The sequence below is a fragment of the Oratosquilla oratoria genome, chromosome 21, assembly GCF_046742065.1.
Source record: "Oratosquilla oratoria isolate Oo_2021 chromosome 21, ASM4674206v1, whole genome shotgun sequence".
NCBI lineage: Eukaryota > Metazoa > Arthropoda > Malacostraca > Stomatopoda > Squillidae > Oratosquilla > Oratosquilla oratoria.
Window position 1 is genome coordinate 26791984 of NC_134797.1, and position 12964 is coordinate 26804947.

At 45.7% G+C, this 12964-nt stretch overlaps 1 protein-coding gene across 1 annotated transcript; it reads right to left on the minus strand.

Moving 5' to 3' along the window:
• Positions 1-7741: 7741 nt before the first annotated feature.
• Positions 7742-8236, minus strand: LOC143037036 (uncharacterized). The gene has a single exon (XM_076205142.1). It carries the CDS (start codon positions 8234-8236, stop codon positions 7742-7744), a length of 495 nt encoding a protein of 164 aa, XP_076061257.1.
• Between the last annotated feature and the right edge of the window lie 4728 nt (positions 8237-12964).

The window sequence follows — 12964 nt, forward strand, 5'->3', positions numbered from 1 at the left end:
GTTTTCGACGCTGCCTTAGAACCTATCTTTCTCGACCTCTTTAGGTCGAAGAACTCCCGTAGATTTCCCTCCGATCTTGACCAACTTTAGGTCCACGAGGTTTCCGTTCTGCCTCTGCTATCTGGACGTTTTCTTGAAAAGTGGTAGTTGGAGCACCTGCTTGCCTTGCGGCCTCGTACTTGGACTTCGTACGTGTCTGGTTCTTCCCCCACCTGGCTTGCAAACCCGTCTTCCTCCTCCTCTCCTCGTCTCTCCTCTCTCTCTCCCCAGTTGGTCCATGTTCACTTTTGTTAATTCTTGAACCTGACTTGTGTAGCCGGCGTTCTCCCCTCTTTGCAACCACTATTGTATTTGTTCCCTCTCTCTCTCTCTCTCTCTCTCTCTCTCTCTCTCTCTCTCTCTCTCTCTCTTTCTCTCTCTCTCTCTCTCTCTTTCTCTCTCTCCATCCTGCCCTTCCTGCCCTATATTTTCATTCCTTTTCGTCAATATTTTCCCCAAGCTTGTCTTCAGCTTGTCGTCACCTGCTCTCCTGTCGACTTTTTTTTTTCTGCGCCCAGACTTCCACTACTGTGAGCCTCGTTTTCCGACCTTATCGCGATCTCCTGTCGGGTTTTGTGTCTCCGATTCTTCGCTGGGCCAGGTCTCCAGGAAGCAGATCTCCCTTCGTATCTCGCCGGGGTTTCGCCTCAGACTACTTCGCACCTTCCCAACCGTTCATAATTTAATTCTGTACCTGCAGATTCCAGTTCTTGTGGAGTACTCCTTGTCCCCAAGGATAGAAGTGCTGGTTGTCGCCGGGGAAATACAGTGCATCTTCCTCTTCTTCCTCCTCCTCTTCCTCCTCTTCCTCCTCCTCTTCCTCTTCCTCCTCTTCTTCCTCTTCCTCCTCTTCTTCCTCTTCCTCCTCCCTTCCTCCTCTTCCTCTTCCTCTTCCTCCTCTTCCTCCTCCATCCTCTTCGTCCTCCTTTCCGTTTCCTCCTGCCACCTACACTCTTCCACCTACCCTTCCCTTTCCCCCTTCTCTTCCTCCACCTTTCCGGCTTCCCCTTTTTCCTCCTCCCTCTTCCCTCCTCCCTCCTCCTCGTCCTGCTACAACAACTATAGCTACTACTACGCCCTTTTTTTGTCCTTCACCTAATCCATTTCCTTTTATTATTTTCCAACCTCTTTCTTCTTCCTTTAACTCCTCCATTTCCAGCTGCTCGTATTTTTCCTTCTTTTCATCCATCTGCCTCTTCCCTCGCGTATTGACTGTATCTTTTGCAGTAGGTCCGAGGGAATGCCACTAAATACCTAAAATATCAAGCCGCTAAGTATTCTTTTATGACGGAAGACCCGTCACCAGTCAGAAATAAAAGGTGATCACTCTTGGTCTACTACCCTCCCTCCCGTTCTTACTCCTCTTAAAGACTTCCTTTACCACTTCTAAGTATAGAAGCGCTGGCTATTTGCCCCACCGGGGCGGAGAATGGATTATCCTTTAACTACTATTCCTCCATTTCTTTCTCTCCTTCCTTTTCCTCCACTTCCTCCTTTTCCCTCTTGGCTTCCTCCTTGTCGCCCTCGTTTTCCTTCTCGTCTTCATCTTCCTCTTCATCCTTCGCTTCATCCTCCTCCTTCCCCTCCTCCTCCTTCCCTCCTCCCCTCCCCTGCCCCTTCTCCCCTCCCCTGCCCCCTCTCCCCTCCCCTGCCCCCTCTCCCCTCCCCTGCCCCCTCTCCCCTCCCCTGCCCCCTCTCCCCTCCCCTGCCCCCTCTCCCCTCCCCTGCCCCATCTCACCCCTCCCCCTCCCCTGCCCCCTCTCACCCCTCCCCTTCCCCTCTCCCCCTCCCTACCCCCTCTCCCCTCACCCTTCCCCCTCTCCCCTCCCCTCCCCCTCTCCCCTCCCCTGCCCCTTCTCCCCTCCCCTCCCCTGCCCCTTCTCCCCTCCCCTCCCCTGCCCCTTCTCCCCTCTCTTCATCACCATTCCTTCCCTCCCCACCTCTCCTCCACCCTTCCTCGCAGAACCCCTCCACCCCTCTTCCCCTTCCCATCCCTCCCTCCTTCCCCTCCCCCCTTCCCCTCCCCACACCTTCCCACCCCTCCTCCCCCTTCTACTTCCCACCCCTCCCTCCTTCCCCTCCCCTCCCTCCTTCCCCTCCCCTCCCTCCTTCCCCTCCCCACACCTTCCCACCCCTCCTCCCCCTTCTACTTCCCACCCCTCCCTTCTTCCCCTCCCCACACCTCTCCACCTCCATTCCCACCTCCCCTGTCCCCTCCCTCACTTTACCACCTCCCTTCCCCCTCCCCCATCCTTCCTACTCACTGGCCTCCAGTCTTCCTCTTCCACTTCAACTTCCTCCACTTCCACTCTTCATCTTTCTTCACTTCCACATTTCATCTTCCTCTTTTTCTACTCCTTTTCCTCATCCTACACTCCTTTTCCTCTTCCTCATCTTCATTTTTCTATTATTCATCTACCTCATTGTTTAGGCAAGTACACACACACACACACACACACACACACACACACACACACACACACACACACACACACACACACACACACACACACACACACACACACACACACACGACCCCATTCACACACTTAATCTGTCTTTGTGTTGCTCAGTGGCAACACCAATAACTCCACTGTTCCAACACTAAGCCCACCATGTCTCCGGACTCCCCACCACTAACCACATTCGTTTAACACCGCCGCCGTCCACCATCACGTAACACTGCCCACAGCCACCACATATAGCGCCGCCCATTATCACCATCCATTGCCACCACAATCGCTTACCTGCCACCACCACCCACCCCACCCCCTCCCTCCGCCACCGGTGCAACCATTGTCACAACCACCAACATGGCCATGACTAACATCACCATGGACAGCGTGTCAACTAACTCTCGCCTTACTACCGATGTTATTATTGCTACTACGACACCTGCAACTATTACTACCTCCGCCAGTACTTCCACTTTTTTTTTTATATATACGATGCTGGTACTGCTTCGTCAGCTCGTATTTCATAATGATATATTACTTTTCTCCCCCACCTCGTTTATTTCGTGTTGTTCTTTAGTTTTTGCCCCCTCCATTCCACCTTTGGTATTCTGCGCCGCTCCACTTCCACCTCCCCTCCCCCTCTCCTTTCCGCCCCTCTTCCATTCCAAGAAAGACGCCAGTGCCCAGCCATTGCTTCCTCACTCCCCCCCCAACCCCGTTCCCCCCAAGGCATATCCACCTTTTCCAGCACAGACTTAGCTGCACGTCGAGGCTACTCGCTCCGCTTCCATTCCTCAACCACTCGCTGCCCCTCCCACTCCTTTCCACCTCCATACCCACTTCCACCTCAAGCTATGACGTACACTTCCACCAACACTACCACCACTGTCATCATCTGTGTTCTTGTTCTTCTTTTTCCGTCCCCAACTCTTTTGTCGATTTGTATCTTTGGACGTGGGCGTTCGCTAGGAGACAGTTCCGTTTTGACAAGCAAATGTTTATATTTCGTTTTGGTTCCCCGTTTTCGTGCACGCATTCCTCGCTTCCACTTCGTTCTGACGGAGCTCAGAGCCTCCGCATTCTTCGCGGTGTTCGTTGTCCAACGCATCTCTGTGGTCGCCACCTCCGGCAGGAGCACTCGTTCCTTCCTCCCACCTGCCACCGGCCGCTTCCCGCCCGGGCTGTGATCATGGTTCGGTAGCAAGAGTCTCGCTCGCCACGCGCCGGGCCGCAACCACCCCACCCCACCCCCAATGCCTCTCGGCACCGACACTGCCCAACGTTGGCGTCTGTTGAAAGAGAAGAGTTTTGTTTTTATCTACGTTTCTGTTCTCGGACGTGCGGACCCGATCTACTGCCACGCATTTATTCTGTCGTATCTTCTTTACGAGATGAGTATTCCGGTCATCAGTCTTTTCGTAGTGTACTGGAAAAGATCAAATGATCAAGGGCAGATTATTTTATCTTTTCGAAGTATACTGGAAAAGATAAAATGGTCAAGGACATCTATTTTTTGTTCACTTGAGAATTGTTAAACTTGTCATGCATAGAATAAAATAGAATTAATACAGCTAACTATGCATGTTAATCTATTTTTTGTCTTTGACCTAGTTATTTATTTGTCGCAGGTTTTTCTCTTCTGCACGAGACCTTATTCTGACGTGAAGGTCTGTCGGCATGGTTGACATTGCAGCAGAAGTCCCATCGACCTGATGGCATCTTTGACCAGATTTTATTAGGCTGACGCCGTCCTGTTTCATTTAGATGGAATGGCAGATTGTATGCCGTCGACGATAACAAACTCTTCTATACTTGTGGAGTTTGTGATTGTAAAGGAGGAATTTAAGGAGGGTATTGTTAAAGTTATAGAAAATTGGGGCACAAGCGCTCTACTTTTGTGTGGATAGATGACTTCAGTCACAAAATAGTGCTACGTGACTCTGGTCCGTAGGAATGTCGATAAGACGTCTATTATTGGCTACTTAAAATTGGTTAAATCTGTACCCCTATGGGAAAAAAAAGGACATTCGTTAGTATAAAACCTCTAGAGGAGGTCGCCGCCTTGTTCGAAGCGGAGAGTCGTCCGCACAGTTCGTAGGTCGTCTTTGCATGTTAGCGATGAACGGACACCCCAAAGGACAAAACCCCAATCGGTAGGTTAGGTTATGTCCTCCCCCCCACCTCTGTGTTCCTATTGTTTTGTCTGATATGCAGATTGGGGTTTTGTCCGTTGGGATTTTGTCATCTGTTCCCTTGGGGCAAATGCAAAGAAGTGCCGTGCTCTTAAATATTTCGCCAACCCTGGCGATCGCTTTCTACCATTAGAATGTAGAATTTTATTTTATTTTTTACTTTGTTTTTGTTTAGGAAGCTAGCTGTCCGAGCGGGTGAGGGCGTCGTTACTTGCGGCGATGGTCGAGGGGATGGCGGTTCGAACCCTGCCATCGGCGAAGTTGAACCAGGGACATGGTTAATTAAATTCCAAGCTACAAAGTCCTCTGTAAAGGGGCACCATCCTAGCCTCCCGATGGGGGGGGGGGGGTTTGTGACGTTAAACCATATAATATATATATATATATATATATTTATTTATTTATTTATTTTTTTCTACTTTCTGGCTTACAAGATCTATTGGTTAGTTTTCATCAGTGTAGCCAGTGGTTAGTAAAACTCTACTTCAAAGTGAAGGAAAGCGTTCAACACTGTAACAAACCTTATAGGGCTTTGTTCTGACTCATTCCAGCCGATTCCAACCGTCTGAGGGGGGGGGGATCCGAAACGGAATAGGGTGTCGGTCCATCAAGATTCCGTTTCAGCCCGAGTCTGGACCCCCATCCTACTCCCGGTACGAGTAGAATAGTCTTGTAGGTTTTAGTCTTGTATCATGGCACATTGTGTAGATGTTATTACGGCACTATTTTTAAAGTTTTAATCATCCGAGAGGAGATTCTTGCCATGAAAGGGGTAATAATTTACCACAAGTCTTGGTTCAGGCGCGAGGTCGATCCTGCTCTCCATGATAAAATTTCTAGTGATAAATCTAAAGGTTGATGTTTGCTTCTTCGTGTAGTAGATAGTCAAATTGAGGGCTCCTGCCACTGGCTTCATGGTCTTGGATCACTAGGTGGACTCGAGATTGACAGCTGTATCTCTCAAGGATGTTAATTCAGTTTGTATAACTCGCTATGGGTAATGCTGTGACTTTGTACACGTGGGTCTTTGTCGCTCGAAATACGACTGAAACCAGCGCGCCAATCTACAAAGATGAGTTTATACAAATGTGCACTTAGGTGTCACCGAACTTAGGTTTCTCGTATGCTTAGACACACAGGAAGTAGAGGTTACCAATAGCTGCTTGATTCGCCCATGTATTTATGTACTGTATGTGTGCGTGCATATACACACCTACATACACACAACCTACATACACACACACACCTACATACACACACACACACACACCTACATACACACACACACCTACATACACACACACACACCTACATACACACACACATCTACATACACACACACATCTACATACACACACACACCTACTGTACATACACACACACACATCTACATACACACACACACCTACATACACACACACACCTACATACACACACACACCTACACACACACATATACATACACACATACACACACACACATCTACATACACACACACACCTACTGTACATACACACACACCTACTGTACATACACACACACCACACACACCTACACACACACACACACACCTACACACCTACACACACACACACACACCTACACACACACACACACACACACACACACACACACACACACACACACACACGTGTGTGTGTGTATTTGAAAATGAAACAATAAAAATTACTTTAGTAAACAAAAGGAACAAATCAAGGTACGAGTTCTCTAGTATTCGTTTCGAAGAAGAATCTCGTCACCACTCCGTCTCGGCGAGGTAACTGGACGAGTTCTACAGGGACGAGTTGGAACTCGGAACATCTCGCCTCGTCCCCTCCTCCCCTCCCCTCTTTTTTTTTCTACCTCGTCGTTGTCATCATTTCAGTTGTTCATCTTTCTTTGTCTTCATAGTTCTTCGTCTGTCTTTGTCTTTTTTTTTTCTTTTCTTTTTCTAATTCTTCCTTTGCATAACTCAAACTGTAATTTGTTATGGACTGTAAATACTCAGGATGTAGATAACTTTTGTTCATGCCGTGGTCATGCCGGGAAGCAAGTATAAAAGATGTGTTGATTTTAACTTGTAACTGAGGCGGTGTGGTTGCATGACCACTCCAGAGAACCAATGTTAGGCAACCCTTCTATTATGTACGTGTGTACGTGTATGTGCACGTGTGTATGCCCGCGCGTGTGTATGTAAAATGAGAAATTTCCTGTTTTCATGATTATAAAATGCCGACCAACAAGTTGTTGCGTATGGTAGGAATGTGGAGAACATGGAGAGATTCTCAAATTATGACTGCGTGATCCCATAAATCCGTGTGTTATGACTAAGACTGTAGACAGGGGATCGCCAAAGGATAGTTGAAAGTACAGTACATTAAAGCGGATATGAAGGATATTTAGGCCTCTTGTCAACTGGGCCGCGGGCCACCACCCGCTAACCTTTTGGCCACAATAAATGGTGTGTGTGTGTGGACGAAATAGAACGATTAAAGTACGAGTATACGAGAAAGAAAATGCACTTTAATTTGAAATCTTAGTGATATATGACAGTGTCTACTTACTTAGTCTACTTAGTCGAATTTAAAGGGTCTTCCTCATAACTGTGGTGGTCCACTACTACTTCCAGCCCTATTATCTTTTCTCCTGAGATGTATCTGGTCTGGTTGGGGTTAGAGGCTGATATGCAGTATTTTGTATACCCAGGTACAGGAGGCTTATCTGGTAGTTCCTTTAAGAATCTGTCTAGGTTTGTCTTAAAGGTGGTAACATGGCAGCTGTTGATATCTAATATGTTTTGGAAGAGAGTTGAAGATTCTTGGGCCATGGTATGTGAAGCTGGCGGCTAAGAGTCTAGATTCTTTCAGGAGCATGTGTAGGAAGTAATTTCCTGTCACATTTGTGACCATTTCTGTTGGTATGTGCCCCTTGTAGTGAGGATATGGTCGGATTTGGCACTTGTTGCTCCAGTGTTTTCCATACATATATAGCCTGATTTCTCGCGCCGCCTCTGCTCTGAATATAGTACCAATTTTTTCAAACGTTCCCAATAGTTAAGGCCTTGCATATGTGATTTGTCTGGTGAAATACCTCTGCACTTCTGTCTTTTTGTGCGGCGACCAGAGTTCATTGCAGTAGTCGAGGGTTGGTTGTATTTGAGCTTTCCACAGTGTTAACATTACCTCCTGATCTCTGGACTTGAAAGTTCTAAGAGCCCAACCAGCCATTTGTTTGGCTTTATTTGAAGTTGCGTAAATATGGAGTTTATAAGTGGCATCTTCATTTAGTTGAATACCAAGGCATTTGACCACAGGACTTGGTGATATTGTTGTGCTTCCCCTTACGTGTAATGCCGTGGAGGTTCTTGGGTGGGAGTCGGGGCCACAACGCAGTATTTCAGATTTGTCTTCATTGAACTGCATGTTATTGGCTTCAGCCCATTCCGTGATTTTGTTGATCGGTCTGCAGCTCCATGATGTCACCTCACCAGTGATCTTATGGCTGAGAGTAGTGTCATCGGCAAAGGATGACAAAAAAGACCTATCCATGGTTCGGCTTATGTCATTCATTAAGACGAGGGAAAGCAAGGAGCTCATTACTGAGCCCTGCGGAACACCACTGATAACAGCTGTCTTTCGAATTTGTGGCAGTCAACAGTTACTGCTGGGGTCCTTTCTCTGAGGAAGTTGTGAATTTTTACTCCAAGCTTCCCCGTAATTCCCACGGCTTTGAGCTTGTGGGTAAGGATGCCATGATCGACTAGGTCAAAAGCTTTAGCAAAATAGAGAGAAACCGTCTACATTTCCTCCTAGTAAGTCCCTGGAGCAGCCATAGTTGTCCTGAAACAAGTAGTTAAACAAAGGAACCGTAGCGAAATTGTCCAATTCCACGGTGTGATTCTGGTGTAATCTTCCCGTTCCTCCTTGCTTTTATTCTAGTTAATCTTAAATACTGTTATTTTTCAATTTTCTTTCCGTATTGTCTAGTTTGAAATCTTAGCCAAGACACCCTGTGACCACATTCAGTTCGCAGTCTGTCTACACTGCTGGTACTCTTCAATAGAATTTACTCTGACCACATTTGTTACTTTATGTAGTGTGGCTTCCAGATTAATTTCATCCATTTCTATTTTCTCAGCATTTTCTTTATGGCACTTTTTCTAGCGTTACAGCTGATCTTGGTCCATTTATTTCCTCCATAATTCTATCTCCCATTATATCTACTGAAAAACCGCAACTTTTTCCAACCTACCTCTATCACTTAACTTTGCAGGGTTTTCTTTTTCTATTATTATCGACATGTCAGTTATAATTTGTAATCGTTGTTTTAATTATTTTAGACATCAAAAACTAGTTTACTCCAGCGTCCCTCCTTGAAGCTTTTCTATTTTCTTGGGCCTAACTTTTCTCCATGTATATATCATCAGTGGTGACATAACACATCCTTGCCTCATCCCCACATTCACTTTAAATCAAGGTATTCCTCCTCAATACTATGTTGTATGCCTTGTTTAAGCCCATTAATGCTTTGAACATGTACTTTCCTCAGTCTCTGTACATTTCTTATGTTAAAGAAACTTGTTCTCTGCCGGCAGAATACCGCGATATAATCTTAAACGATGTGAAAGTATCGGCTACACTGATCTTATATGGCTCAGGATCCCGAGGTAGTTAAGAATCGTTGGTTTGGATTTGATCCAAATAAGGATTTGCCGTGGTCATCGGCTGCGATTATCCTGACATTTGCAAGAAGTAATAGCCGACCTAACCAACCCCCCTTTTTTTTTTTTTTTTCAATTTTACTTTATCAAGAAAATGTGGCGGGAAAGCTAAAAACGATCGTAGAGTAAGCAGAAAAATCCTAATAAAAATATTGGTGGCAATTTCCTCTATATATTCGGAATTTTGATGCTCAATTTATTTTTCGTCTTAATGTTATGCCATGCCATGACATTTACAATGCCATGGGAACAATTAGCAAGTAATCTCAATTCATAGATTATCGACTTGCTTAAAAGATTGTATAACGTGTTAAGTAATTATTACACCTCGGGTATTTGTTATGCATTCATGTTTCCGGCCATTAAACCAACCAGGCCCAAGGAATTGGTCTTTTCAGGATCGAGATTTGAGTTTGGAATTCTGATGCAGCAAATGTTTCGACAAAATTCCATTGTACTCCATCCCAACCTGTACAAGATCAGTGTGATCAGTTTCTCCTTCGCTACTGAGAGGTTGCCATGGAGATGAATAAAATAACTTGCCATCAACCAGAGGCAAAACAAAATGCTACCCAGTATTGAGGAGACAATCTGGATTTATCAGCATTTCTTAGCCGGGGTTCTCTGAAGCCATTTAAAGAAATATTCTTTTAGCAATCTGATTTTATATTCGTTATCTATTTTTTGTTATCGTTAAGCTTGAGAAAACCTGTTCCGTTTGTTTAAACCAGTTATTAGAAATATGTATTATGTTTGCTTTGTGAGTTTCAGCTTTATGAAGGAAAGGGTGAGATTAATAACCAAGATATGTTAATTTTCATGGAATTTCATGAGGCATGTTAATTATTTTAGGGTCCCCCAAGGAATAAAATCAATGGGATAGACCGTAACCTTGATGTTATCCTGAGAGAGAGAGACGGATACGGGGAAAGAGAGAGAGACGGATACGGGGAAAGAGAGAGAGACGGATACGGGGAAAGAGAGAGAGACGGATACGGGGAAAGAGAGAGAGACGGATACGGGGAAAGAGAGAGAGACGGATACGGGGAAAGAGAGAGAGACGGATACGGGGAAAGAGAGAGAGAGAGAGACGGATACGGGGAAAGAGAGAGAGAGAGACGGATACGGGGAAAGAGAGAGAGAGAGACGGAGACGGGGAAAGAGAGAGAGAGAGACGGAGACGGGGAAAGAGAGAGAGAGAGAGAGACGGAGACGGGGAAAGAGAGAGAGAGAGAGAGAGAGACGGAGACGGGGAAAGAGAGAGAGAGAGAGAGAGAGACAGAGACGGAGACGGGGAAAGAGAGAGAGAGAGAGAAAGAGACGGAGACGGGGAGAGAGAGAAAGAGACGGAGACGGGGAGAGAGAGAAAGAGACGGAGACGGGGAGAGAGAGAAAGAGACGGAGACGGGGAGAGAGAGAAAGTGACGGAGACGGGGAGAGAGAGAAAGAGACGGAGAGAGAGAGAGAGAGAGACGGATACGGGGAAAGAGAGAGAGAGAGAGACAGACAGAGACGGGGAAAGAAAGAGAGAGAGAGAGAGAGAGACACGGAGACGGAGAGAGAGAAACTCCACCCGTCACTGAGGGGGTCAAGCGTGCACGCGCCTCAGCAGGTGTCTCATCCATTCTGGCGCCCGTCGGCCTCGACCGGGGACAGACAGCGGCAGAAGAAAATTAAACATAATAAATTGTGCAGTCCCAATACCATGTGCAGCCGAACATAACGAACAGCATAAGATACGCAGGTACTAGACTCTTGTAGGTAGATAGCCTGTTCGCACATCTTGCTCCCGAGACAACCGGCGTCTGTGTACCTTCAAACCCTTGGGCATCTTGAAGGACGTCTGGCGTAAACTGGTGCTGCTCCAGACAGCCGATCCCAGCTGGAGAGCTCGGCTGGGGCAGCGTTTTGGCACTGCAGCTCTGCACGAAAGCTCGGCTCATTGCAGGTGCTTATACACATTTTATTCATGACAAGATAGTTTAGTCGGCATTCATGGTACATTAAGTACAGGTTGGAGGCAAGAGTTAGTGTGGTTGGGACTGGTAGCCTGCGTTGCATTACTCATCCCCGTTCAGGTTTGGTTGAAAAAGAAATGCTGTTTCAACCTTTATTAACAATTTAGATGAAAACCGAATAAGAGAATATGCAGACAATGAATTAATCGAAAATACAGTTAAACATTGTTCTAACTTTTGTAGATAACGAAAAAACTTTTCTCTCGTTAGATCAAACGGCATTTTTAAATTCCATATGTAAAGAAGGTGGGAACGAACACACACAAGGGGACTACTAAATTTGTGCACTAAAGGTATTACTTTAATTCAGCTACATATAGATACAGAAAAATAAATTAAGAGAAGTACGGGAAGACGATAAAGTTTCACCCAAACTAATTACAGATTGCCTCGTAGGCATTTTCATAGTTGGGAAACAAGAGGTACACAAATTAATTGGGAATATTGAAACAACCCACAGTAAGCGGATAAAGCGGATATTATAATTTTATAGGCAACACAAGACTTAGAGTAAAATCAAAGTAATGTTCAACACCAAAGTTCAAAGTAAATATAGTAAAATGGTGAGAATGTGGAATAAATTGAAAAGTATGAAAAGTATTTCAGAACTAAAAAATATGAAATTCGGATAAGACATATCACATTTTTCCGAAATATTTGGTAAATATAGGAACATAATAAGAGGACCTACCTATGTCCGAAATGCAAAGAAGAGTGGGAAGACAAATTCTAAAAGAGTAAATGTTAAAAGAGAGTAAAAGGGCAAGTTGGGTAAGATCAGACTGGAGTGAAGGGTGTAGAGGCAGTACAAGAGCGGTAATAGAATTGAGTAATGAAAGTAGCCAGAAAGGATGATGGGGGAATGGGGGCAAGTGTGTTGTTTGCTGAACGCCACGAGATTGAAAGCATGGAAGAAAGAAACCAGACAGACGATGGAAAGGCGAGATAGAAAATTTTGCACGAGTGACGTGGCAGAAGTTGGCGCAGTCGTGGGACTTTGAAATTTTTGGGAGAAGTCTTCGTTCGGTAGTCGACTCTTAATGCCCGATTGATTGATTAATTGATATCAACATTTCAACCTTTTGCCGTACCTCGCCTCTGTATCGGCGGATTCTCAACAATATTTGCTAAACGGTATTTACCCTTTCGCCATAACAAGAGCAAATCTAGTTGAAAACCTTTGTCTTGTGACACAGCATTGTTCCAGGCTGCCAACAGTGGTGGCGTCGGCGGCAGCAGCAGCAGCAGCAGCAGCGTCTAGCTCTAAACAAGGCTCTCCTCATTAACAAAGTGCTGATGCACGTTAACCGGCCTCCCGGACTCTCCCGCCCGCCCTAGATCTTCCAGCATTTATAATGCGTCGTAGACACTATTGTCGACCATGTTTGGGCGATATTTATTTTATTCTTTTTTTTAATTATCTTTCATCTTCGATGTATTTCCATCTCGTAGGTTTATCCTGTGCTTGTTGCCGTTCTTGTGGTTCTCGGGTACGAATTCGAACTACTCGGGTGTTCTCGTTCTTGTAATGATTAGCT